The following is a 26865-nucleotide window of genomic DNA, read 5'->3' on the forward strand; positions in this document are numbered from 1 at the left end:
AACCATCACCTCCATTTCTGCTTGCAGGATGCCTAGTCCTTGCCTGAGCTCCTCTCTGTGTTGTGGCAAGAAGCAGCCAACAAACACTCCTGTTCTGAATTCTCCTAACCATTTGCCTAGAGCTACAGGTTTGGTTGGCCCGTGGTCTGCCTTCCAGGGTAGTGGTGGTAAAAATTTTGCCATGGCCATAAAAAGTATGCCAATGCTGCATATTTTAGATTCTGTTTTGGTACAGAACACCAAATTTTATCGTTAGTTAAAACGTAGGTTTTGGCTGCTATAGCAGAGTTCTAAAATAAGTTACTTAAAATAAAAGTTCATAGTAATAGGTTCAAGAGTATTACCCTTTCTGTAATAGACTGGATGTGGGCAGTCCAGGGCTGGGGTGATGGCTCCACTGTGTCAGAGGATGCATGTTTCTTTTCTTTTGTTGCTCAGCCTTCCCCAGTGAATTGCCCTTATCTGCATAGTCCAACGTGGCTGCCTACCACCATATGGTCATTCCAGCCAACAGGAAGGGGAGAAAGAGGGAGGAAGGCACACCTTTCTCAGAGGCTGCATGTAATCGATTTCACTCCTGTTCCATTGGCTGAAACTTAGGCTAAGGCCTCCTCACGCAGCAAGGGAGGCTGGGAAATACAGGTATACCTCATTTTATTGCACTTTGCTTTTTTGCACTTCACGGATACTGTATTTTTTGCAAATTGAAGATTTGTGGCAACTCTGTGATGAGTTTTTTTCCAGCAACATTTGCTCATTTCGTGTCTTTGTGTCAAATTTTGGTAATTCTCTCAATATTTCCAAATTTTTCATCATTATTTGTTATGTGATCAATGATCTTTGAAGTTGCTAGTGCAAAAAGATGATAACTCACTGAAGGCTCAGATGATGCTTAACATTTTTTTACCAATAAAATATTTTAAAATTAAGGTATATACAATTTTTTTAGACATGATGCTATTGCACACTAAACAGACTGCAGAATAATGTAAACATAACTTTTATATGCACTGAGAAGCCAAAAAATTCGTATGACTTGCTTTATTGTGATATTCACTTTATTGCAGTTGTCTGAGAACTGAACCTGCAATATCTCTGAGGTATGCCTATATCGATGTTATTCTGGGTACTATGTGTTAGGCTAAATATTGTGGGTGTCAGTCTAAATGAAAGGGAGTATTAATCTTGGGGAATACCCCACAGTCCTCATTATCATAAACATGCTTTCCAAATTTAGTGAAAACCACTCAGTCATTTTCAAGTGATAGAGTTACAGAGGGAACATAGAGACCTAATTTTATATCGGTACCTAGATTTTTTTAAAAGACCTTGATTATCATTTATTCCAACTACAGGCTTAGAAAGGAACCTAGGCAACAATCATTCTCATTGTGGAGGACTTTTAAAATAAAACTACTTTATTGAGATATAATTCACACACCACACAATTTATCCATGTAAAGTGTACAACTCAGTATTTTTTAGTGTAGTTACAGAGTTATGCAACCATCACCACAATCTGATTTTAAAATATTTCCATCACCCTGAAAGAAGCCCTGTGCATTCACAGTCAATCCTTCTTGCTCCCCTACACCTTCAGCCCTAAGCAACCACTAACTCTACCTTAGGCCTCTATAAATGTGCATGGGTGGATTTTACACAGACTGAATGTCCAGTTTTGCTTGCCAGGCAGAAGAAATTATATTTGGCAGGCGAAGCCCTGGGAACGTGAGAAGCAAAGGCAAAGGGTCCACCTCCAGAACAGGGATTAGTGTCCTGTGCTTCTGTACACATTGTCCGAGCATTGGAGATACAGGATCAAAATAATGTCCTCATTCTCAAGGAGCCTCTAGTTGAAGGAGGTAGATTGACACAAAGACAGACAATCACCACTAAGTTTTATAAGTGCTAATACCTGAGGGGAAAGAGCTGGCTGTGGACGCTCAGAGCCGGGATGCCTGCCCCAGCTTGAGGCAGGGGTTATGTGTGGGAGGGGGTAGTGTGTCCAACGAAGCCTTTCTGCAGGAAATGAGTCTATTTTTCTCAGCACACTCCTTGTCCAAAGCCAACCAGGCTGTCAAAAAAAGGAGGAGAAATTTCTCCAGGAGAATAGCTTCTTCATTTTCTTGAGTGTAAGCAATCAGATTTCTTTTTTTTTACAAACATATTTGAACTTATATATCCAAATTAGTATTGTACCCTGCCAAATCACCACTCTGGGAACCATACACTTATTCCAATGATGCATCTAGTGCTCAAAGCATTTTGAAACTCCTCTACGGGAATTATTTTTCAGCTAATGGGTTTATGGGTCACCTAGGGAAACCAGTCACATTATTTTATAGTCATGCCTCATTTTTCACCTAAAACGATGTAACAAGATTTGATCACCCACTTTATTCATTAGACATGGCTCCAACCAATTTTCTTCTCTTTCCAAAGTTCACATCTATTCTCAAAGGATGAAATTTGTTAAGACTGAAGACTTTCAAAGAAAGTACCACAGACTGTAAAGACAGTTGCCCGAAAAAGAGTTCCAGAAATGTTAGTGCAATGTCAGCATTGTTTGAATACATACGTTGCTACCCAGGGTGCTTGTTTTGAAGGAGATAATATTAATTTAGATGAAAATACTCTGGTATAACTGTTGAAAATGAGTTACATTTTATACTGTTCAAGCACACTGCCCTGTCGAGAAGGTCTTAGAAGACAGTTCACGCTGAGGGAGATTCTGGCGTTCTGCTTTCCTCCTGCAGTTTACCGCAGTGGTCTGGGGGTCCATCCTGGTAAACATCTCAACATGCTTTGGTGCATTTAGAAACTGTACACAGTAGGAAGTTTTGTGAAAGCTCAAGTAGACAAAATGACCCTGACCTTGGAAGGGAGTACTATCAGCTCAAAGCCACGAAAACCAGAAACCTAGGTGTTAAGCCTCAGCCTAGGTGTCCACCTCAACTCTGAGAGATCATCCCATGATTGCAAAGAGGCCAGAAAATGGAGCTGGGTTGGCATAACTGGGTGGGGATGGGGAAAGACCTTTTGCTTCGGTAATAAAACTATTATGTTATGCTGCCCCATGGGGACTTTGAAAGAAATGCATTCTGTGGAGCCAAATGAAATCCATTTAAAAATGAAGCAAAAGGGAAATAAGCGTAGGAAACTCAGATGGAATTGGGAGTGAGGTTGGCTCCTGTCACAAAAGACAGCTGCCTCTCTGGGTTGGGCCATGCAGTTGGCGCCAAGCCCTCTGAGGTCAAATTCACGAGAAACGTGCTTACACACAGTTCACCATAGCCTTTTACCCTGTAAGTAGATTTGGTATAAAGAGAGTGAAAATATCTGCCTTAACGATTAATGTGAGAACAAAGTAAAATTTGTGAAGCACTCACCATGGTGCCTGACATTGGAAGTATGTAGCAAACAGAAGATTCTGATGATTCTAATGATTATTATGATTATTCCAAACCCTGAAGCCAGTGGAGGGGCAGAGGGGAAGGTCTTCTGTGTCTGTCATCACCTCCACTGCCTACATGTCCTATCCTGTCTCTGTCCTATACATTATCCCTTGAATTTGATCTGTGAGACAGAGGTTCACAGTTGCTGTAAGTGTCAGCCACAAGGCCATTGATTTGAGGCCTTCACCTTACTGGAGTCATGAGCTAGCATTGCGTAGCTGAAGATGGGTATTTTGGGATGGATCTGTGGCATGGTTACCTGGCCCAGGCCAATGTCATTCTACAGATGGGAAGCTGCACGAAATGTGTGCTGGCATTACTGTGCACCTCCTGGACCACATGTATTTTCTCATTCAACAAGCATTGCTGAGCACTCTTTAAGTGCCAGGCACTGTGTGAGATGGTTGCAGGTACAAAGATAAATAAGACAAAATCTTCATTCTCAGGATTCATGCTGGTAGAGGAGAATCCATAAGTAGTTACAAAAATATGTGAATACTAGTGTATTAGTTTCCTGTTGCTGCTGTGATGAATGACTCCAAACTGGGTGGCTTAAAACTACAGAATTTATTTTCTTACTGTTCTGGAGACGAGAAGTCTGAAATCAAGGTGTTGGCAGGGTTGCACTCCCTCTGAATCTCCAGGGGAGAAGTTCAGGGAATCAAAGGATCACAGAGTCACTCAACCGCACCTTGAAGGGGAAGGGAAGAATGAGGATGTTTTCTCTGCCCAGACAAGGTGATTTTTGAGGCAAGTTCAGGATGATGAAGAGGAATCAGGGAGACCTTAGCCGAGAGTGAAGTGAGGGTGGAGGCAAGGCACAGTCGCTGCTTTAATGCATATACCTAATACCGTTGTTGTCCTATTTACAACTATACTAATGGTAATAATTGACAAGAAGATTCCAGTGCTCCATAATCCGCACTGCTTCTGTAGACTTCTGACATAATGTCAAACGGAAGACAGGCCACTTGGTGGCTCCTTGAATCTTACCAGATAACTTTAGTTCATAGTGATGGGTTGGAATTGAAGGTGTTGGTTCAAATCTCAGTTGTACAATTTACTGTGCAATATCATGTATTCTGCTTAACTGATCTAAAGCTTAGTTTTCACACTTGTAAAATGGAATCAATTCTAGTATCTGCCCTATTGGAGAGTTTTATGAGAATTAATTTAAATAATGGGCATACAAAGGTTTGGAGGAGTCTAAGGTGCAGTCACTGGTGCAGAGAACTCCAATCTCCGTCTCTGTCTTCACTGGCTTTCTTCCCTATGTGTCTGTCTCTGAATCTCCCTCTCCTTATAAAGACACCAGTGATTGGATTTATGGCCCATTCTAATCCAGTATGACCTCATCTTAATTTGATCGCATCTGCAAAGACCCATTTTCCAAATAAGGTCACATTCACAGGTATCTGGGGTTCAGAAGTTAACATATCTTTTTTTTTTTTTTTGGTGGGATGCACAGTTCAACACACAACACCTGTGCTCTGTCTACCAAGTGCAGTGGGTTGTACAGGCACCAAAACTCATATACTTTGCACTTGCCCAATATCCCGATGAGAGTCACCTGGAATCTATTTCCTCTTAATTTTTTCCAAGTTCAAATGCACTTGATCATCCAAAGGAGCCATACAGCCTAAGCACCAGCTTTGGCATTAAAACTGGTGTCGAAGCCTGCCTTCCAGTTTATTAGTTGTGAGACTTTGAGCAAGTCATTTATTCCCTAAGCCTCAGTTTCCTCGTCTGTAAAATGGGGATTGTGAGGATACCTACATCGCAGGTTTGTTATTAAATAAACCTGCCTGAGAACCTACATGTAATCCTGTGTACCATGATAAGCCCTTTACATCATCTCCTTTTATCCTGTCAACAACTCTTAAGGAGTTGGTATTTAGACCTCTGTTTTACTGATGAGGAAATAGAGGGTAAGTGATTTGCCCAAGATCACCAAGTTACTAAAAATTATCAAGAGTAGGAATGCAAACTTAGATTTCCACTATGCTGAATTCCTCAAGGTAGACATTTTTAATAGAGTTATCTAGAGCTGTAGTCTAGGGGGTTCCCAAATCTTTTGTGTTGTGGTGCAACTTTTGATTTTCCTGAAGCCTTGTTCTCACTTAAATCTTAAAACCCAGCGAGAGTGTCCTGCCTCTGCCCACTTGGGCTACTGTTTATCCCAGGAATTCCCATAAATGGTGTAGAGTGGGAAAATGACCACATCTCTTTCGATCGCTGTTTTAAAAGCTATTGCATATTGTATATTTGCCACATAATACAATAAGAGGCAACATGGCATGATGGTTAAGAGGGTGGGTTCTGGAGCCAGATTCCTTGGGTTCAAAACCCATCTCCACAATTTCCCAGCTATTTGACCTTGGGCAGATGACATAACCAGTGTTCTTATACCTAAGATAGGGGCTGAGAATAATAGTATTGATCTCATAGGGTTGTTGTAAAGATTAAGTGAGTTAATGCTTGTAAAGCTCTTGGAACACTGCCCAGCACATCGTGACCTACTGCAATTATCTCCTACTTTACAACAGCTTTTAAAGCAGTGTCATTGTCCCTGTTTTACAAATAAGAAAAATGAGACCAGAAAGGCCATACACAGCCAGAAGCTGGCAAAGGCAGGATTCAGACCCAGGCCTGTCTGAAGTCCTCTGGTTAGAGCAGGGACTGTAGATTCCCCTCCTCCTTTTCCCTGGCCCATCGTAGGTGTTTAATCTATCCCACAGGCTGACCCAGAGCATTGATTCTCTCCTGCCTGGGCCCACGTGCTTTAGAGATCAGGGGTTGTGTTAGAAGGATGGGATCAGTCCTTCTCAGTATCTCTATTTTGGTAGTTTATATAACATTTACTGAGTGGCTACTCTACAGCCCGGCATTTGATAAGCACTTTACATGCCTTTCCTCATTTGTTGTCAGAACCTTTAAAGGAAGTTTTACTATCCCCATTTTATATTAACTCAGACTCACAAAGACCCCATAGAAAAAGATGTCCCCTCTTTGTGGCCACCTTCATTCAGTTTCTTTACAGCTGGACATCCTAGTTTGGCCAGACCGTGCAATTGGAAAAATCCTTAGTGAGGAGACAGAATAATGTAACATCTCTTCTTAAAAGTCAAGAAATCTGCCACATTTTAATTATTTGACAGGGGGCCAATCACTGTCTGCCCCAGAATTCCAGGGGACTTGATTCTCATTGTATTCCAGGTGAATGGTACCCCCGAGAGTTGTGTAATGCTGCTCCAGGCAGGTAGCCCACCCATTCGGAGGCTGTAGGAAATCTTGCTTGTGTTTCCATTTTCTAACACAAGAGGGAAGCATACAACCATGAATGATTTGAAATAAAGCAATTCTTTATAGATAGCCCTTTTTTTACCAAAGGATTTTAATACATAGTTCCTGGTAATAGCCAGAATATGGGAAAATATTCTGCTAGCTCCAAATGAATGTTCTTCAGGGATTTAAATGAAAAAAATTTTAAGGATGCTCCAAAAAGGAAATAAGATAAAAATACATATAAAAATTTTATATGAACCATATTCATTGTTTGTTTTTTTAGGTCAGAATGATTGAATATTGGTGATTTCTTATTAAACAGGAGTCTTCTTGACATGTGCATTTTGTATGAAAGTAATTCCTAAGCCTTGAGCATCTTCAAGTTGGAGAGACTGTTTATAGATTTAACCACACAAATTAAGAATGGTATTTGTGGAGTGGGGAATGCCTTCCAAAAAATTTCTCTCTCCTCTGAACACTCAGAGCACCCTTGCAAGCTCCCAAATTTTACTCCTTTTAAAATGATTTATTGACTTATTAATCTCTCCTTTTAGATCAGGAGTTTGACAACTTGAGTCTGTCATCTTCCCGTGGTGCACAGTGCCTGATGATCTGAATGGAAAAAGTCAGTTTACATAGTAACTGTTGGACATATGGGTGTAAGCAGAGGAACAACAGACTGGCAGATGCTAAAGGATGTACACGCTCCTAGGCAGCAGTTTTGTTTGTTCTTAACTTCAAAATATGCTTCAGGAGTATTTTTTGAACCTGGGATTCTGTACAACTCTAAGCAAACCATTTCGTCCTTGTAATTCTTCTGGCCTTGTACCTTTATAGTTTAATGTAGTTTCTCCTTTTCTTTAAAGGACACTTCCTAACTCTATTAAAACATATATACTCATAGATAGCTATTAAACGCAGCTACATATTTTCAGATGGTTCAGGGTAGTCATAAAAGATAACTCTTATGTAGGACTCACAGGGCACTAGAACCAGCCAGTGCTAAGCTCTTTATATTTATTAACTCAGTGTACCTTTATACAACAAACCTGTGCAGTAGGTACTATATCTTTCTTTTTTTAACTCTCTTTAAGAGATGCATTTTTTTTAATTGAGGTATAATCAACATATAACATTGTGTTAGTTTCAGGTGTACAAGCTAATGATTCTAGATTGCAATACTATGAAATGATCACCACAGTAAGTCTAAGGTGGTGCTATTATCAGTCCCCATTTCAAAGATGAGAAAATGGGGGCATCGAGAGGTTAAATACTTTGCCCAGGGTCTCCTTGCTATTGGCTGAGGTTGCTCAAAGTGTGAAGGCAGGAGGTTTCTTTTTTTCCTCTTCTTGCCTGGATGGGACAGCAGGTGGAGCCTGCCTCAGAGCTGGCAAATGGGAGCCATGCACTACAGAGCCCCTGCTCAACACACTGAAGTGTGCAGGTGTGGCAAGTAATAGAAACGCAGTCTGACACAGTGAGCCTCTAAGAGGACTGTATCAAAAGGCCAGAGGGTCTCCTGAAAGCCAAGGGCGGGGGGGGGGGCACTTGGGCCTCACAAGAGCCTGAGGTAAGAGGAACCCAGGCAGCTAGCTTCTGTCCCTCCTCTCTGTTTATCTCAGCACATCTGCTTCATTTTCCTCTCTCTGCTGACTGCATTGTCAGTGTAAGTTGGTGCGGGGTGTGTGTGTGTGTGTGTGTGTGTGTGTGAGAGAGAGAGATCTTGGCTATATACTCATTTACTCAAACTCCTATGAATATTTCAAGTTTATAAATCAAATGTTTATTTACTTTTTACAGCCTTTGTCTAACAAGCAAAACTTTGAAAATATTCCCATTATTCTCATATAATCTAATAATGATAATAGCAGATACTTGTGTAGGGTACCCTATGCCAGCAGTGGTTTTAGAATTTTCTGTATATTACTTCATTCAGTCATTACTGAAACAATAAGTGAGATGGGGGACTGTTGTTCTCCCTATTTTTACAGATGGGCCAATGGAAGCCAAAGAGGTTAAGTAACTTGTCTGAGGTCACACAGCCAATGACTGGCAGAACTGGGTTCCAACTCTTGTCAGTCTGGCCTTAGAATCCATTCCCTGAAATATTGCAGTAAACTCTCTACATCTGATGATTTAAACATATAAGTATGGTACATTCCAAGTTTTCTTGAATGATCCAATAATGTTTATAACTTTTATAAAATTCTCTTACTTGAAATCATAAGTCAAAATAAGTTACTCACCTATACCTTATAAATTGGAATCACAGAGCCGATCTATTAGATAAACCAATATCCCAGAGTTTCTTAAAGTACTTAAAGTATAGGTTTTCTCCCAAGCTTATTGCAAAAATATTAATACTATGATTTATTATCTCTCTACTATGAGTTTGATTTACTTCGTGTCTACACTTAATTCTAAATCTTTTTATGTTAAGAAGTGCCCAATCCCTGACTTCAAACTATATCACAAAGCTACAGTAATCAAGACAGTATGGTACTGGTACAAAAACAGAAATATAGATCAATGGTACAGGATAGAATGCCCAGAGATAAACCCACGCACATATGGTCACCTAATTTATGACAAGGGAGGCAAGAACATACAGTGGAGAAAGGACAGCCTCTTCAGTAAGTGGTGCTGGGAAAACTGGACAGCTCCATGTAAAAGAATGAAATTAGAATGCTACCTAACATCATACACAAAAATAAACTCCAAATGGATTAAAGACCTAAATATAAGACCAGACACTATAAAACTCTTAGAGGAAAACATAGGAAAAACACTCTGACATAAACTACAGCAATATCTTTTTTGACCCACCTCCTAGAGAAAGGGAAATGAAAACAAAAGTAAACAAATGGGACCTAATGAAACTTAAAAGCTTTTGCACAGCAAAGGAAACCATAAACAAGAGAAAAAGACAACCCTCAGAATGGGAGAAAATATTTGCAAATGAAACAACAGACAAAGGATTAATCTCCAAAATATACAAACAGCTCATGGAGCTCAATATCAAAAAAACAAACAATCCAATTAAAAAATGGGCAGAAGAACTAAATGGGCATTTCACCAAGGAAGACATATAGGTGGCCAAGAGGCATATGAAAAGATGCTCACCATCACTAATTATTAGAGAAATGCAAATCAAAACTACAATAAGGTATCACCTCTTGCCAGTCAGAATGGCTATTATCAAAAAATCTAGAAACAAAAAATGCTGGAAAGGGTGTGGTGAAAATGGAACCCTCCTGCACTGTTGGTGGGAATGTAAATAGATACAACCACTATGGAAAACAGTATGGAGTTTCCTTAAAAAACTACAAATAGAACTAAAATATGACCAAGCAATCCCACTACTGGGCATATACCCCGAGAAAACCATAATTCAAAAAGAGACGTGTACCACAATGTTCATTGCAGCTCTGTTTACAATAGCCAGGACATGGAAGCAACCTAAATGTCCATCAACAGATGAATGGATAAAGAAGATGTGGTACATATATACAATGGAATATTACTTAGCCATAAAAAGAAACAAAATTGAGTTATTTGTAGTGAGGTGGATGGACCTAGAGTCTGTCATACAGAGTGAAGTAAGTCAGAAAGAGAAAAACAAATACCATATGCTAATACATATATGGAATCTAAAAAAAAAAAAATTGGTACCGAGGAACCTAATTGCAGGGCAGGAATAAAGATATAGACATAGAGAATGGACTTGAGGACCCGGGGTGGGAGGGGGAAGCTGGGGCGAAGTGAGAGTAGCATGGACATATATATGCTACCAAATGTAAAATAGATAGCTAGTGGTAAGCAGCAGCATAGCACAGGGAGATCAGCTCTGTGCTTTGTGACCACCTAGAGGTGGGGGATAGGGAGGGTGGGAGGGAGATGCAAGAGGGAGGAGATATGGAGGCATATGTATGCATATGGCTGATTCACCTTGGTGTACAACAGAAACTAACACAGTATTGTGAAACAATTACACTCCAATAAAGATCTATTAAAAAAATTATCTTATCCCAAGCAATTAGGAGTTACCTTTCCAATGGAATTGGGGATGACACTGACCAGAAATCTGGCTATGGAAGCACCCCAGTCCAGAATGCCAGTGCCACCAGGGGAGTCTCAAGTGGCTTGTGTTCAAAGACCACAATCCCCAACTCTCATGTCTCACAAGTCTACAACCCTTACCCACTTGAGAAGATTCATCTAACCTATATTCTGCCTGAATCTACTCTGAATTCTTTTCCAGTTCTTCCTATACATCAGGCCCCCAGCTCTTAGGGATGCCTGGGTGACCCAGTGTTGGATCCTGCATAATATCATCTCATATTCTCGTGTATCACCTGGCTGCCAGTTACAATTCTATAGATATTCTCATGACACGACATCCCTGCCCCACAGCTCCTGAGTTTACCTGTATTCCCAGTTCAAGAACTAACTGAATCTGACTGGCACACTTTTGAGTCCTAATTCTAGATTCCTAGGAGAAAAAATATGAGTGATCCAGCTTTGGTCAGGTGTCTGCCCTTGGTGATCATGGCTTGCCATCAGGGTCCTGCAGTAGAAACTTGGCCCTAGGTATCCACTCTTGTGGGGTGGGGTAGGGGGCAGTTATCAGAGAAGAGAGAGAGTGAACTGAAGGGGTCAGAGGAAAGAGAGCTTATTCGGGTGGTGTCTTCATATTGGAGGAAAATAACTTAACAGGGCCCAAACTGGCCAAGACTCAAAGTTGAAGTCCTATGTAAGAGGAGCAGCTCTTGACAAGATCACAGAGACCAGGATCCTCAGAGCCACCTCAGCTGCAGAGGGAATCCTTTTTTTGCAAGCCTTGGTTCATCTTTTTCCAGTCTCTCCTCCAAGCTATTTGACGCACCACTGGCAGCCATTCAACTTTCCAAAAAATAGCAGTTTGTATTCCTCCGGCTTAAACATTTCCATAGCTTTTGGTGCCTGCAGAATGAACTTCATTGTGATTCATGAGACTCTATCCTCTTGCCCCAACTACTTTTCAGCCTCACCCCATCACTGCAACCTCTTGCGAGCCATGGCTCTGTCCATGTACCTCTAGGACAGCACCGAGGCCACCAGGCTGTGATGGCTCCTCCAAAATGAACTTCTTAAGAACAAAAGTCCGTTCGCCGTTTTTTCCTATCCCTATCACCCCTCAGAATGTGAAAAAAAAATTATGTCTTTACATCATTTTCTAGTTCACGAAGGGTTTCACAGACATTCGGGGAAGTCATCGTCCCCCAAACCTTGTGAGGCAGGTATCATTATCCCATTTTAGAGATGAGGACATTAAGGATGGAAGGGTGAGGGGCTGACATTTACTTATAATCTGCTGTATGCCAGACACAGGTACTAAGTGTTTTCACACCTGTTGCCTGATTCAGTTCTCAGAACAACCTTGACAGCTATCCCTATCTTACAGGCTCAAGTCCGTTGACTTGCTCAAGATTATACCTCCTCATACATTTTAGAGTGCAAGATATGAGACCTGGTTGTGTCTGGCTCCCGAACCTGTGGTTTTTGCATTATCCTGCAGTGCCTCTCCTGGGGCTGGCATTCACTACATGCCTACTTACTATTGGTTGGAGAAATGAATGACTTTTCCTAGCTTTTTTGTTTCCTGTCACTGGGGTCAAACACCCCAAGCACTCAGGCAGGCCCCTGCAGCTTTTTGGGCGCAGGGCTTTGGGCTGGGGGTCTAATGACCCCTGCTGCTTTTAGCCCAGTTAGTAGCTTTCTTTCTAGTGCTTGTGCTGAGAGAAAGGGTTACCAGTTCTATCCACTATGCCCACACCTGTGGCATTTTCTAAAGAATGATTCTTGGTATGAAGAGGCGAACCTTTTCAGGCCCTGGGTCCAGCCCTCCCACTGGCCCTGGGGCACAGCACTTAGTAACCCAGTAAATTTTTGTGAATGGCAAAAAAGAAAGAAAGATAGAATGAATAAAGGATTGGCAAGTCTTCAGTTTCTGCTGTGTTCTACTAGGAAGGCATCATTGCTGATCAGAGTGGGAGCTGGAGTCTTTGCGAGGCTGAGAGCGAAGGGGTTCATAACTCTGCCATTGTGAAATTGATTGGACCCAAGACCAGTATGAAAGTTCCTTGTCTGAAGGGAATAATCCTTAAATCCCCTGCATGGTTTAAATGTAATTTGTGTCATTGTGAAGGAGTACTGGCAAGGCAGGCGAATTCATTAGGCCAAATTGGGTTCGCTATGCTCGACAGTAACGTTTCCGAAGATGAAGTTCAACCTTTGCTGGAGAGCTCAGACAAATGAGTTTCTTAATAGCCAGCCCACTTAGTCTGAGCGTCTTCGGAAGCTTAATGTTTTTAATGCTTCTTCTTTTTTTTTTTTTTTTTCTTTTTGCGGTATGCGGGCCTCTCACTGTTGCGGCCTCTCCCGTTGCGGAGCACAGGCTCCGGACGCGCAGGCCCATCGGCCATGGCTCACGGGCCCAGCCGCTCCGCGGCATATGGGATCCTCCCAGACCGGGGCACGAACCCGTATCCCCTGCATCGGCAGGCGGACTCTCAACCACTGCGCCACCAGGGAGGCCCTAATGCTTCTTCTTTTTGACCACACTTCACAGTCCATCTAACATTGCTGCTTCTGGTAATATTTTTATGTGGGGTTGAATTCTATAGTGTCCATAAAATTATGACTCAGGCCCATCTTTAGAACAGAAGCTTTTCTAGGGCAAGGATTATACCTTTTTGGTTTAGTTTTTTTGCATGTTGACAAACACCATGCTGACACATGTAGTTGGTGAAAACATTGCTCTTCATTTTGGGGTACAGAACTCTCTCCTTCGGAGCCTTAGATTTGATGTGCACTTAAATTGCTGGATATGCATTGGCATGTGCAAGGGCCATGAGAGATGGGGTCTTTTCCAGTCCATACCTCGCCGTAAAGCTGGCTCACATACAGTGAAGTTAAAAAGTGTATGTGCCCACACAGACGTTCCCATCCAGGAAGGGGGCGCTGGGTTCACCTAGTGACCTGATTCCCCAGGTTTCACAGGTAGGACTTCTCAATGCTCAAACACTGCTGTCTATTTCCATTTGTGTTCAATAATGTTTTAAATATGAAGATGTTCCACTGGGGAGGTATATTTAAAAACCTTGGAAGTGAGAGGCCATCAAATAATGAACCCCAAAGTGGCACATCAGCTATTTGGAGAGTTAGGAGTGGAAGAGCACCAGCATTATTGTTTGCAGTGATTCTTCTAAACTACTTTAGAATATATGTTTTTTAACCTTTAAGAATCAGAATACTTACGTTTGGAATACTTTCTGTATCAGTCAGTTTTTAGGTGGTTAGAAACTGGTACTAGGCCTAGGAACAGGCTTAATCCTGGAGAAGTTTCAATGTGAAAAATATTTTTAGAAACAAATTTTAGTTCATATGAAAACACACTGCTAAGCTGAGGTGTTCTAGTATATGATGTGGCCACTGTCTTTAAAAAAAAAAAAAAAGCATTTGCCATCCTTTGAAATAACACCTGTTGGATCTTATGCTGCAAACAAACCCATTTTGATGCTTGTGGGATTTTTTGTGTTGAACATCTATCAATTTTGAATTTTCATAGTTATGCCTTGATTCTTCATCATTTCTCATTTTATGGAATTGATTTGCATTGACCATAAACTGTAAATAAAATAAGTGAATGTGTGGGAAAAGCCCCCAACAAAACATTACCCTTCTAGTTCTGGCTTCAGAAGGAGCTTCGAGAGAGAGCAGTCGATCACCAGCAGAGAACATGCTGGAATGTGTGGGCAGAGACACTTTAGTGGGGATATTGGAGCCCCTTTGCAACGAAGTGTCCCTGAATCTATGCTGGACTTTCAAGACCCTGTTAAGGACACTACCAATTACATGGTTGGTTGCTCTGTTATTCCCAGTGAAAAGACTGTTGAGTTGATATTTCATGAATGCGGATCTATTATTAAATATGTCAAGACATATAGACTGGCATAATTTGCAAGCCTATCTAAAACCAGAGAAAACTGGCCATGGAACTTAAAAAATGTGAATTAAAAAAATGCATTTGTAGTAAGTTGAAAAACATTGGGTGTGTAAACTATTGTTCATAAAGGAAGCTTACTTCATAAGAGTTTTAGTTTTAAAATTGAAATAAAAGGGAAAAATAAGCTATAAAAAGCAATTGTCTTTTGGCTGACTGGTTTTCAGCTTAATAGATATGTCCTGTGAATTGTTATAATGTTATGTCTCGAGGTCCTCTTTTCAGGTGGGCCAGCCCCGTTTGCCATTTGAAGGAGACTAGGCTTCCTTGGTAGTGGCCTGCTTTCTGCTCATGAGCCCGTTAGCTCTCCTGGTCCAGTATGCGTAGCCCCTGGAGCACAGATACATTCTTGCCTCACAGAGGCTGATCTCAGGGCCTGTCTGCTTTTGGACCTGGCTTGACAAATTAGTAGAAAAATACTCAGATATTGTTTCTCAAGAGATTACTACTTTTCCCTTGAAAACCTGACTTTTATGTGCACATCAAACTCCCCAAACATGTGGTGTAACTAGTCCTGATTTACTTTTTAAGCCTTGTTAACAAGCTCACCAAAACCTTGACAATGGAGCTTCATAATTGACAACATTTGCTGAGCCAGATAAAGAACACAACATGTATGTACTGAAATAGATTATTAATAAAATCTCAGGGATCAAATGGGATGAGGTAGAACATTTTTAAACATCTTAGGTTCTTCAAATGCAAAGGACTTAAACTGCTTCACTAAAAATGTTTTCTTAAAAGTCAAGTCTACTTAAAACTGAGAATATGAATATACAAATTTTAATCTTATGTTCATATTATTTTTCCAAATAATAACTTGATCAAGCCTCATGCATTCAGAAAAACTTACTTCCCTCTCCCCCTACCACACACACACTATTCTGCTTATGTTTTCAAGGATTTGGTGCATCTTCATCCCTACCTTTCTATAAGATCAAGGGAATGACCAAGCTGTTGGTCATTCAGGGCATATTTGTGAATCTCTGTTCTTCTAGAACTGAATACTTTTTTGTTAAATCTTTGGTGGCCAGTGAATAAATCTGTTCTGTTAGATTCTTTTTTTCCTTCTAACTGGGGTTGCATGTGGGAAGTAAAAAAAAATCACTTGAGTATCAAATACTTAAGTATCAAAATGACATTGATGAAAGGAAACCAGAGGTAACTGAGATCCTTCACTTCCATTTTAAGATTGACCTTTAACTTGTGAGATGGCCTGGAACAACTTTAGCTGCAGATGGCCTTCTCAGTGATGACTGCCCAGAGAGGCTCTGTTTTAAGGGGTGTCAGTATCAGTGAGAGCCACACCAGGGTGTCTTGTTAATGATCCTGCATCTTAGGACTGCACTTGCTCCGTCTTTGTCTGGCTCTGAGAGTGGAGTCTGGAGGCCACCTGGTGTTTGTAACTGAAGTCTGCTGCATGCAACACCCTCTGGACCCATCTCCACCCTAACAGGGAAACGAGGCAAAAATAATTGAAGGGTATTTGGCTTGGTTATGTGGGCAGACTGTCCTCAGCAAAACAACTTTGAAGATCTGTGGATGTGGGTGGGTGTTTGGTCCTTAACTTTTTCACAAGGGGTGACGACAACAGGAATTAACTCTGCTTCCTCATTGAGAGTGATCTTCCAGGCAAGACCTCTATTTTACTTACTCGGCCAACACTGTTGCAGCTTCAGTTTGGACAGACTATTTGGGGGACCCTTGACTGCTTTCTGGGAACCCTCGCTGAGCCAACTGCTGGAGGTGAAAGATGAGTGATTCTGATGAATGGATTTCTGGGAAATACAGAAAAATGGAAGAAGGTCCCCTCCCTCTGTTGACTTTTGCTACAGCTCCCTACTACGACCAGAAACCAGGAACTAGTGGATTACGGAAGAAAACCTATTATTTCGAGGCAAAGCCATGCTATCTGGAGAATTTCATCCAGAGTGTATTCTTTTCCATAGACCTAAAAGATCGCCAGGGATCCTCACTTGTGGTTGGTGGAGATGGGCGGTATTTTAATAAATCAGCAATAGAGACAATAGTGCAGATGGCAGCTGCCAATGGGGTTGGTATACGATAAGTATTGCTATGCTTCTGGCTCTCCACATAACCTCTTAATTTTGCAGAAATATACACAAGTACAAAGATTTGTATATTGTAAACACCTCAATGCTACTAACATCCAATTAAGTTTCCTTGTGACTTCAGAGATTGTATATTGTGATATTATCCCTGAAATTACATTAGTAACATTGGGATATGGGAATGTAAGCTTAATTTCTTATGTTGTGCTCTGTGCCTGTTGCTTGAAAAAGTACCTGTTGCTTTTAGACATTCAAAGCATACCCCAGCCTTAAGCTGTCTTATCTACATTCTAACTAGTTTTGAGGGACACTCTGTCCTGTGTATGAGGCTCTAATGAGCAGCGGAGAGAAGAAGATTTTGTTTTCTTTCAATGGCTTCCTTGTTGAAGTTCAGTCACTTGTCAAACAGGAAAACAAAAGCCAGGGCACGCTGTTATTTGTAGATCCTGGTAGTTGTGCAGAAATGCTAGGAGGGAATTGGAAAATGTTAGGTGTGAGCTTTCCAAGAGGACCTGTTACAGGGGAACTCACTTATAATGACCTTGAACACAAAGAAGCCCTGTGTGTGGTGAATTTGTGCAGCAGGGTAGAGATAATAACTCCTGTAAGATTATAATGTATGGAGGCTCTGCTAAAGCTCGGCATCATGAAAAACTGTGTTGACTGAATTAACCAAATCAGAAGGAATCTTGCACCAGGAAGCATTGATCTTGATAATCTAACAATTTGCACAGCCTTACTGATATCCAGGAAGGCAGGCATCAGGACATTGCTGTTTTTGCTCTGCAAATTCCTCTCTGGGACCAAAAATATATTTTTAGATTTTAGATTACACTTAGCAATAATTTGGAGCACACAGTCCTTCAGTACTTATAAATTTTAAAAATCTGTTTTATTTCCTTTCTGGAAGCAATTCTGATTCTGAGAACATAAAAATTTAGCATTGTAGCCAAATGTGTTGGGCATTCATTTTCAGTCTGTTTTAACAACACACTAAGAAGGTGTGATTGCAAAAGCCAAATTTAAAAAAAGCATACGTTATCAAATTTAGAAGAGTTTGTAGATCCTATTGTTTATGTGAGGTTTCCTTTATACCCAGTTTCAGAGTGTGAATGCCTCTCATGTAAAATTTGCTGATAAAGTACTCAAATATGAAATTATGACACATACACATTTTTAAGATAAAATGTGACATGCTATCAATTTCACCTTTGAGGAGAGCTGCAAAGGGAACGAACGGTATTAAGATGCTTTTAATCTTTTGGGGGAGAACGAATGGAACATTATTTCTCCGAATATATCTAGATTGTTGAGTGGATCTGGTACACTGTCCCCTTTGCTGTGATATATTTGGCTTCATTTCATTTTTGTGCAAAGCGGAAGGATGTGGAAGACGTGGTAGGAATGTGTAATTGAGGCAGACGCTATAGACTTTCTCAGATTTACCATCTGAAGGTTTGCTAAATTATGCAATTAAGTGATAATAATTGACTAAATATGGTAACTGCCTATTTGTTAGAGCTGTGACAGCCCCAGCAATATTTTCAAGTCTTTTCAAGGACATTCCTCATTAAAAATAGTGTTGCATTTAAAACAGTCACACTACCCAGCTGACTTACATAAAACGTTTAGTGGACTCATAAAGCACTTTCATCTGATAAAACCTATCAAATCCTATATAGTTTGAATTCTTTTTCTAACATATCCTAAATTCTGACGATTTTAACATCCCTTTGTGGGCAGAACTTTAGGGAGGCAATCTAAAGGAAAGAAAATTTATTGCCACAGATTTTGGTAGAAGTCAGTGTTCCTTCCTCAGCTTTGTCAATACCCACTCCACCCATGAGCCGATTCTAGGAGAGCTTCTCAGCCTAGTGAGCTACATGGAGATCATTTCATTTCTCCCCTTTAGTACAGTTTTATCTGGTACATTTATGGATAATGGAATACACTCTGCCTTTGTTTTTATTTGCACAGAGCTGTCTGCATTTACAGGCAATTTTAATGTACAAAATAAAACATTGGTGGAGCCCCGTTTATAGTACGGGTATCTCATTCAGTCCCCCGAGCTTTAAACCTAGAGATAATTTTAGAAATGAGAATAGAACCTGTGTGTATGACTGGCAGAGCAAAGAAAATGGAACTTGTTTTTTTGTTTGTTTTTGTGTGAAACATAAGAAAACACCAGGCCCTATTTTCAATTAAAAGGAATACTTTAAAGTTTGCTCCCTGTCATGGTTAACTATCAAATGTGGGGTTGCGGGGAGAGTGAGGTATCCAGCTTGGCAGCAGGATGTGAGTCTTACAGAAGGGAGTGGAGGGCCAGGAGGAAGGGCAGGAAAGGCTGCTTGGTGAAGGACTCCCAGTGCAGGATCAAGGGGTATCTCTAAGTTGGTAGACACTTGGGACCCAGGGAAGGGTTTTTGTTTTTTTTTTAATTTTCTTTTTTGTGGTAGAGTATACCTAACAAAATTTGCTGGTTTTTTTTTTTTTGTTTTTTTTTTTGCGTTACGTGGGCCTCTCACTGTTGTGGAGCACAGGCTCCGGATGTGCAGGCTCAGCGGCCATGGCTCACGGGCCCAGCCGCTCTGCGGCATGTGGGATCTTCCCGGACCGGGGCACGAACCCGTGTCCCCTGCATCGGCAGGCGGACTCTCAACCACTGCGCCACCAGGGAAGCCCCAAAATTTGCTGTTTTAGCCATTTTTTTTTAAATTTTAAATTCTTTTCTTTTTTTTTTTTTAAAACCCCGCATTTGTTTATTTATTTATTGTTTTGGCTGTGTTGGGTCTTCGTTTCTGTGCGAGGGCTTTCTCTAGTTGCGGCGAGCAGGGGCCACTCTTCATCGCGGTGCGCGGGCCTCTCACTATCACGGCCTCTCTTGTTGCAGAGCACAGGCTCCAGACGTGCAGGCTCAATAGTTGTGGCTCACGGGCCTAGTTGCTCCGCGGCATGTGGGATCTTCCCAGACAAGGGCTCGAACCCGTGTCCCCTGCATTGGCAGGCAGATTCTCAACCACTGTGCCACCAGGGAAGCCCTGTTTTAACCATTTTTAAGTGTACAATTCAGTGGTATTCATTACATTCACAATGTTCTGCAACCATCACCACTATCTAGTTCCAGAACCTTTTCATCATCTCATCCAAAACTCTGTACCCACTAAACAAGAAGTCCCCATTCTCTTCCCCCCACCCCCAGCCCCTGGCAACTTTGGTTTTACTTTCTGTGAATTTGCCTGTTCTGTGTCCTTCATATAAGTGGAACCATACAATACTTGTCCTTTTGTGTCTGGCTTATTTTACTTAGTATAATGTTTTCAAGGTCCATCCATATTGTAGCATGTATCAGAATTTCCTTCCTTTCTGAGGCTGAATAATATTCCATTGTATGTGTATACCACATTTTGTTTATCCATTCATCTTTTAATGGACATTTGGGTTGTTTCCACTTTTGGCTGTTGTGTATAATGCTGCTGTGAACATGGGTGTGCAAATATCTGTTTGAGTCCCTGCTTTCTTCTTTTTGTTGTTGTTGTTTTTTTGTTGTTGTTGTTGTTTTTTCAGTACGCGGGCCTCTCACTGCTGTGGCCTCTCCCGTTGTGGAGCACAGGCTCCGGACACGCAGGCTCAGTGGCCATGGCTCACGGGCCCAGCCGCTCCGCGGCATGTGGGATCTTCCCAGACCAGGGCACGAACCCGTGTCCCCTGCATCGGCAGGAGGACTCTCAACCGCCGCGCCACCAGGGAAGCCCCCTGCTTTCTTTTTGTGTCTATACCTAGAAGTGGAATTTCTGGATCATATGGTACAGGGAAGGTTTTTGAGTAGGGGAGGGACACAGTTAGAACTATGGTTTAGAAAGATGAACTAGGTGGGCCTGAGTAGGTCAGATAGATTCAGCCAGGGTAGGGCAAGGGAGGTACAGGTGGGAGAGAGGCAGGGAAGGTTGAGTCAGGAGCTGTTACAATGCTCCAGACATCCTTAAGGGGAGGAAGATAATAGAGTAATATCTCCCCAATATCACGTTGAGGATTAATATTGCTGAGAATAATTCGTGGAAAAGAGTCTGCTCTGGAAGGGAATATTTTGGCCAGCTGTACCTATTCCTGGGCTCAGGAGAAGGAACCTACCATGGACTTCCCTTGCTTCTCTTGACTTTCTCTCTTACTCTTACCTTCTGATATAGTCCTCTCAGTCTTGGACCATTCCTGACTGCTGATTTCTCCATAAGGAGTGGTAGAATTAAGGGGTGACTTGGGTGGCATAGCTTAATATTCATTGATCAGTTTCCCCTTCCACATTAAGAACATACAGAATCCAAGTAAAAGTCAGCGTGCTTGATGGGCAAACACTGTTTTCAGATAACTCCACCAGCCACTCTGGCTAATTAAATTGCCATCTGTAAGCTCCTCTCAACGAAATTATGGAACTGCTCAGCCATAGGCTTTTATTTTCATCAGAACCACACCCGGAAGCTGCTGGAAGGGTGAGATGTTACCATTACCACTGTATTGAGTCAGGGAGCTACCACTTCCTCAGGGAGGCAGAACGTAAGAAATATATTAGGATAACAGAAATTGTTCAGAGAGAGACACATGAGAGCCAAGATGTGCCTGCAATGAAGTGGCTGCCTCCTGAGAGGTGGTTGGTAGTGGAGAGAGTTAATTATAAGGCAGTCAAGCTGTTAGTGACCTGCGGGAAGGTGGCAAAGCTAACAGTCCCAGAAAAACTTCCTCAGGGAATCCAGGTATCTCATTGGCATTTTCAACATTAGAAACGCATCTTCCACCATCAAGTCATTTCTTCAGCCATGTTTATGTTGGGTGGGGCAAGAAGAAATAACAACTGGAAAACTTAAGAACATCCTCGTCCCTTCCTTCTTTCAGCGGGGAGAATGGAGGAAGGGCACAAACTCCTTGTTTTTTAAATCTTTTCATGTAGCAGTCACATCTTCTCTAGTCAGAGGAACGAACAGAACTTCTTCCTTCTTTTCCAACTTGCGTCGTGTTGAAACAGATATAAATTACTCTCATTTTAGCAAAGGAGCTGTCCTGATACCATCTGTGAGAGATATGGGAAGGTGAGTTAAGAACGCAACAGAAGTACCACCTGTAGCTCTTTCATGTAGGTGTTCTGGCTGGTTTACCCAGTAACACTCCCAGCATTCCCTGCCTTAGGCCCAGGAGGTAGCTCAGGTATACCCTAGCATGGGTAGGTGTGTCCTGCTTTGAGGAACCCCCAAATCCAAGCTTGGGTGGAAACATAAATTTATGAGATACATTTTGTAGCATCTCTTCATGTAAAGTTTGCCCTTTTTACTTTGTCAGATATTTTAGTTTACAGAAGCCTTCTGTTTGGGTTAGAATTCCTTTAAGTAGTTAAATTTATATTCTCTTTCCCAATGTGGATTGAAAGTATGATTACAGTGGATAAAAATGTGGGTTTTCTCACAAATTTTTAATGTATCCAAATTATGAACCTAGTCTGGAAAGGCTGTGTTTTGTTTTCTTGCCAAAGCCTTATAGTATCCCTGGATCATACACTACAAAGTCCCAAAAAGCTATCTGAAGGAATGGCTTTGTTCAGCAATGCTGATTCTACTTCAATAATAATATTACTCAAAAACAGCAATAAAATACTCTACTTCGATATAATAATACTATTAACCCAAGCTGTTAGATGTTCATTAAAGGACATCTTTTCTTGTCCAGTAGAATATTTCTTTGTCCATCTGGCTGTTCTGGCATTTCTGTGCAGTAGCTCTGGATTTATTAACGTTAAAGTGTGTGTTCTGGATTTCTTCTCCTAGATTGGTCGCTTGGTTATTGGACAGAATGGAATCCTCTCCACCCCTGCTGTATCCTGCATCATTAGAAAGATCAAAGCCATTGGTGGGATCATTCTGACAGCCAGCCACAACCCAGGAGGACCCAATGGAGATTTTGGAATCAAATTCAATATTTCCAATGGAGGTGAGTTTGCTGTCATTTTGAGTATAGCCAATTTTATGTTCTGTAGGACAAACTGATAACCAAGGCCTTGGGCGGTCAGGGTTCCGGTTCTGATCCTTAGCAAGGGAGCTTTTTGTTTCCTTTTGGTGAAAATGAGATGCTTCTCATTTTGCTGTACCTGAGTATGAGGAGCCGTGCTTGAATGATCATTAACATAATATTTCCTTTTAGAAAATTCCGATACTTTGCTGCTTGAATGGTGGCATGGCAGATGTGCTAGTAAAGAGGAATTGATGAGCTTTGTGTTCTTTGTATTTCCATGTCAACTGTACAAAATGACCCACTGTTTGCTGTTTGATTTCCAGGTCCTGCCCCGGAAGCAATAACTGATAAAATTTTCCAAATCAGCAAGACAATCCAAGACTATGCAATTTGTCCTGACCTGCATGTAGACCTTGGGGTTCTGGGAAAGCAGCAGTTTGACCTGGAAAACAAGTTCAAACCCTTCACAGGCATGTTTACTCTTCTCCTCTCTTGCCCACTCCTAGTTCCAACTTGAGGGATTTGCCTTTCAAGGTTTTAATAACATGGGTCTTTATCTTTGGAAAGATTGTGGTCACCAAGCTTTGCATGCATTAATTAGCAGGTCTGGAAGTCTAGAGACCTGGGCTCTCTGGGCCCTGCTGGGGATCAGCTGTGTGACCTTGGGTGAGTTGTTTCCAAATCTCTCGGCTTCAGTTTCCATACCTATAAAACGAACGGCCTTGAGGAGAAGACCTGTAAGGTCATGTTTATAGCTATCTTTTATTGAGCTTTTATTATGTGCCAAGCTCTTCACATGCATTATCTCATTTTATTCTTACAGTAGCCCTGTGAGGGCAGCACTGTCAGTATTCACTTTTTCCAGATGAGGAAACAAAGGCTGAGAGAGCTTAAGTAACGGGCTCCAGGTCACATAGTCAGTGAGTGGTAAGCCAGGATTCAGACACAGGTGTGAATGATTCCAAAGCCTGGGCTTTGATTTCCTTTTCAGTAAAATCAACTTAGACCATTTTGGGGGCTAAATTGAAACTCCCTGCGTAGCAGCTGTAGTAAACATTTTGTTGTCGAATGCCAGGTTTTGACAATAATTGACGGAATAAATGTTTACAAAATTATTCATATTAATAAACAAGGATGAGATGGGCTAGCAATGTGACTTGCATTTCAGCTTTGCTCTAACATGTATTCTTTCCTCTGGGCTGCAAGTTTATGGGAGGCATTTTTTTTTGACAATAATTGATGGAATAAATGTTTACAAAATTATTCATATTAATAAACAAGGATGAGATGGGCTAGCAATGTGACTTGCATTTCAGCTTTGCTCTAACATGTATTCTTTCCTCTGGGCTGCAAGTTTATGGGAGGCATTTTTTGTTTGAACCCACCCATAAGGAGCTGACAGTTGCATCCCAACAAAGAGGAAGGGGTGCTTTGGTACATTTTGAAGACATTCTTAGGGTTTAGAAAACACCAGTAGAGAATTTCTTAAACACTTCATGTTTTGAAAATGTTCAGACCCGTGAAAATTCAACAACAAGAACAATACTTAGTTCTTACATTTGTTTTATTCCTTTAGCAGTGCATGTGAAAAGTGATTCATTAAAAATTATTTTCTCTGCTTTTCACTAATATGTCTTGATGGCAAGGGGCCTAGAAAAAGTAAAATAAAGTAGGTGTTACATTTTCTGTTATTTTTTGACACCAAAATACACTTCTCATGGAGACTGATAGGGAATCAACGCGGCAGCAGAACAGAGTTTAGCATCAGGCAAAACTCTGTCAAAATTCCCTCTGTGCCCCATCCCAGCTGTGTGGGCAAGTTACTTAATCTTTCAGAACTTGAACTTGCTCGTCTATAAAATAGAACTGATAACATTTACCTCTCAGGAAATTTGTTAGTATTGAATAAGAGATCACGTAACGGCCCTGGCACATTGGAGCTGCTCCATAAATGTCTTTTTAAAATAGCAATTGCACGTTTACAGCAATATGATCATTTCAGAGGAGAATATTTCTAAATGTGTTTAGTTCCTCCATCTTTAATGTTGCTTGTTCTCACAGTGGAAATTGTGGATTCGGTGGAAGCTTATGCTACGATGCTGAGAAGCATCTTTGATTTCAATGCACTGAAAGAACTGCTTTCTGGTCCAAACCGATTAAAGATCCGTATAGACGCCATGCATGGAGGTATGGAGCCATTTGTTTTCTGTTCCCTTTCCTCAAAGACATGAAGCAGCTCTCGACTTTGTGTATTATGATGCTTTAATAAACCTTTTCTTAAGACTCTCTCTGTTTGACAGTTTTTAAACAGTTACGTTGCAAAAATTTCAGAGTAATATTCACGCAGATAAAAATCTAATTGTATGCAGGAAAAATTCCTCGTGGTGAGGTAGTGTGAAGGTCAGCGTTTCCACATTAAGCATCAGGTTTTGAGTAACAGGCAACTATTTTTGTGTACTCTCCCTCCCCCTCAGAAGATGCCTTACATTCTTCCTAAATGCCCCCATCTATTTCCGAGGGAGCCTGTGGTTGGCTAGATGCGATAAACGTCCTCCTGAGCCCCACACCCCACTTGCCTGCTCCCACATACGCCTTTACTTAGAAGATGACCAGAGCAGGCTGAGAATTAAATTCAGGAACAACAGGATGTATGTCTCTCCCTCTTCTTCCTCTGTGGGTTGTGTGGCCAGGTCAGTAGAGAGAGCAGCTGTCACCGAACCAGAACCATGAGGTTCTCTTGCATGTAGGGAATTCCTGAGCACTTGAGTTTATTTGTTTTGTAATAATTTACTATTTTAGACTCTTTGAGTCACAGGGATTTTCCCTGGTGTTGGAATCCATCTGCCTGCCTGGTTGTGGAAGACTCTCTGCCTGTGCTTGAACCCTTTCCATGGTGCCGTCAGGGCCTTCTGTTACACTGCAAAACCACAGTTAGAAAACTTCTCCTGGTAGACTGAAATCTTCTGTCTCGGGAACTTCTCCCATTGGGTCCTAACTTGCCTCTGGAGTCGCATAGAATGGGTGTCCTTCTTGATTCAGACAAAGGCTATTCTGACTTTTCAAAGCATTCAACAGACAGGTATTGAGTAGCTACTACATGTATGCTTGGGGGTAGGCAGGGGTTCAGTAGAGACTCTCTTCAAAGAGCTTTGCGATGCTTGGAGAGATGAGGTAGGTAAGAAACCAACCATTGCTGGGCCAGCAAAATGAGGGTTAGGTAGAATTTCAAGTATTCTCCTTGGGGTGTGGAAGAAGGCACAGTTTGATCAAAGGTATCAAGAAAGGTTTCCTGGAAAAAGTGGCAACCAACTCATCTTTTATGAAAGAAAGACGTAGGGTGGTGGAGAGTCAAGTGATGGTCATTCCCAGCTGAGGCAGTTGGCTGTAGCAAATGCATGAAAGCTTAAAGATAGAAGTCACGTTAGGGGAATGAGCAGAAGCCTGGGCTGGCTTGAGAATGGAGCCTGTGATGGGGTATTTGCTAGTCGCTACTGGTCACGAAGCTGACTTCTTTCTCCAGGCCTTTAAGTTGTTCCTCGAAAGCCTCAGTTGCTATACCCCTCACAGCCCTGGCTGCCTCGGCCTCATTCTGCGGTGTGTCAGTAGCCTCCTTAACGGGAGGCCCCTAATGGGAGACACGTATTCTATACTGTTCTGACCTCTGTGGCATATACTGGTGTCGGTACCTTCCTTGGTGAAAAAACATTCTCAGCATTTTAGAGATGAACATTCTTGATCGTTACACTAAGTATCACCGTAAAGTATGTGACTGGTTTTTCCTGTTGTTCATTGTTACTGTTTTTTGTTCGTTTGTCTGTATTCTTTTGATCCGTTTTTCGGATAGCTTGATAGAGGAGAAGGATCAGGGCTGTGAATCCTAGCTCCCCCTCCTACTAGCTGTGTAAGTCTGGGCAAATAGCTTCCTCTCGGAACCTCAGTTTTCTTATCTGTAAATTGGAGGAAATAATCGTCATACAAAATTTGTAAAATGTGTGCTGGTACTGTTCTCAGTGCCTCA

General features: G+C 41.5%; 1 protein-coding gene across 1 annotated transcript in view; it reads left to right on the forward strand.

Moving 5' to 3' along the window:
* The window catches only part of PGM1 (phosphoglucomutase 1), a 56712-nt gene that overhangs the window by 7054 nt on the left and 22793 nt on the right, over window positions 1-26865 (forward strand). Inside the window, exons 2-4 of the mRNA XM_082614904.1 lie at window positions 22664-22826; window positions 23171-23317; window positions 24909-25034. Of these exons, the coding sequence (XP_082471030.1) occupies window positions 22664-22826; window positions 23171-23317; window positions 24909-25034 (436 nt within the window). The remainder of the gene's footprint in view (window positions 1-22663; window positions 22827-23170; window positions 23318-24908; window positions 25035-26865) is intronic.

The sequence above is a fragment of the Mesoplodon mirus genome, assembly GCF_964341445.2.
Source record: "Mesoplodon mirus genome assembly, chromosome: 3".
NCBI classification, from domain to species: domain Eukaryota; kingdom Metazoa; phylum Chordata; class Mammalia; order Artiodactyla; family Ziphiidae; genus Mesoplodon; species Mesoplodon mirus.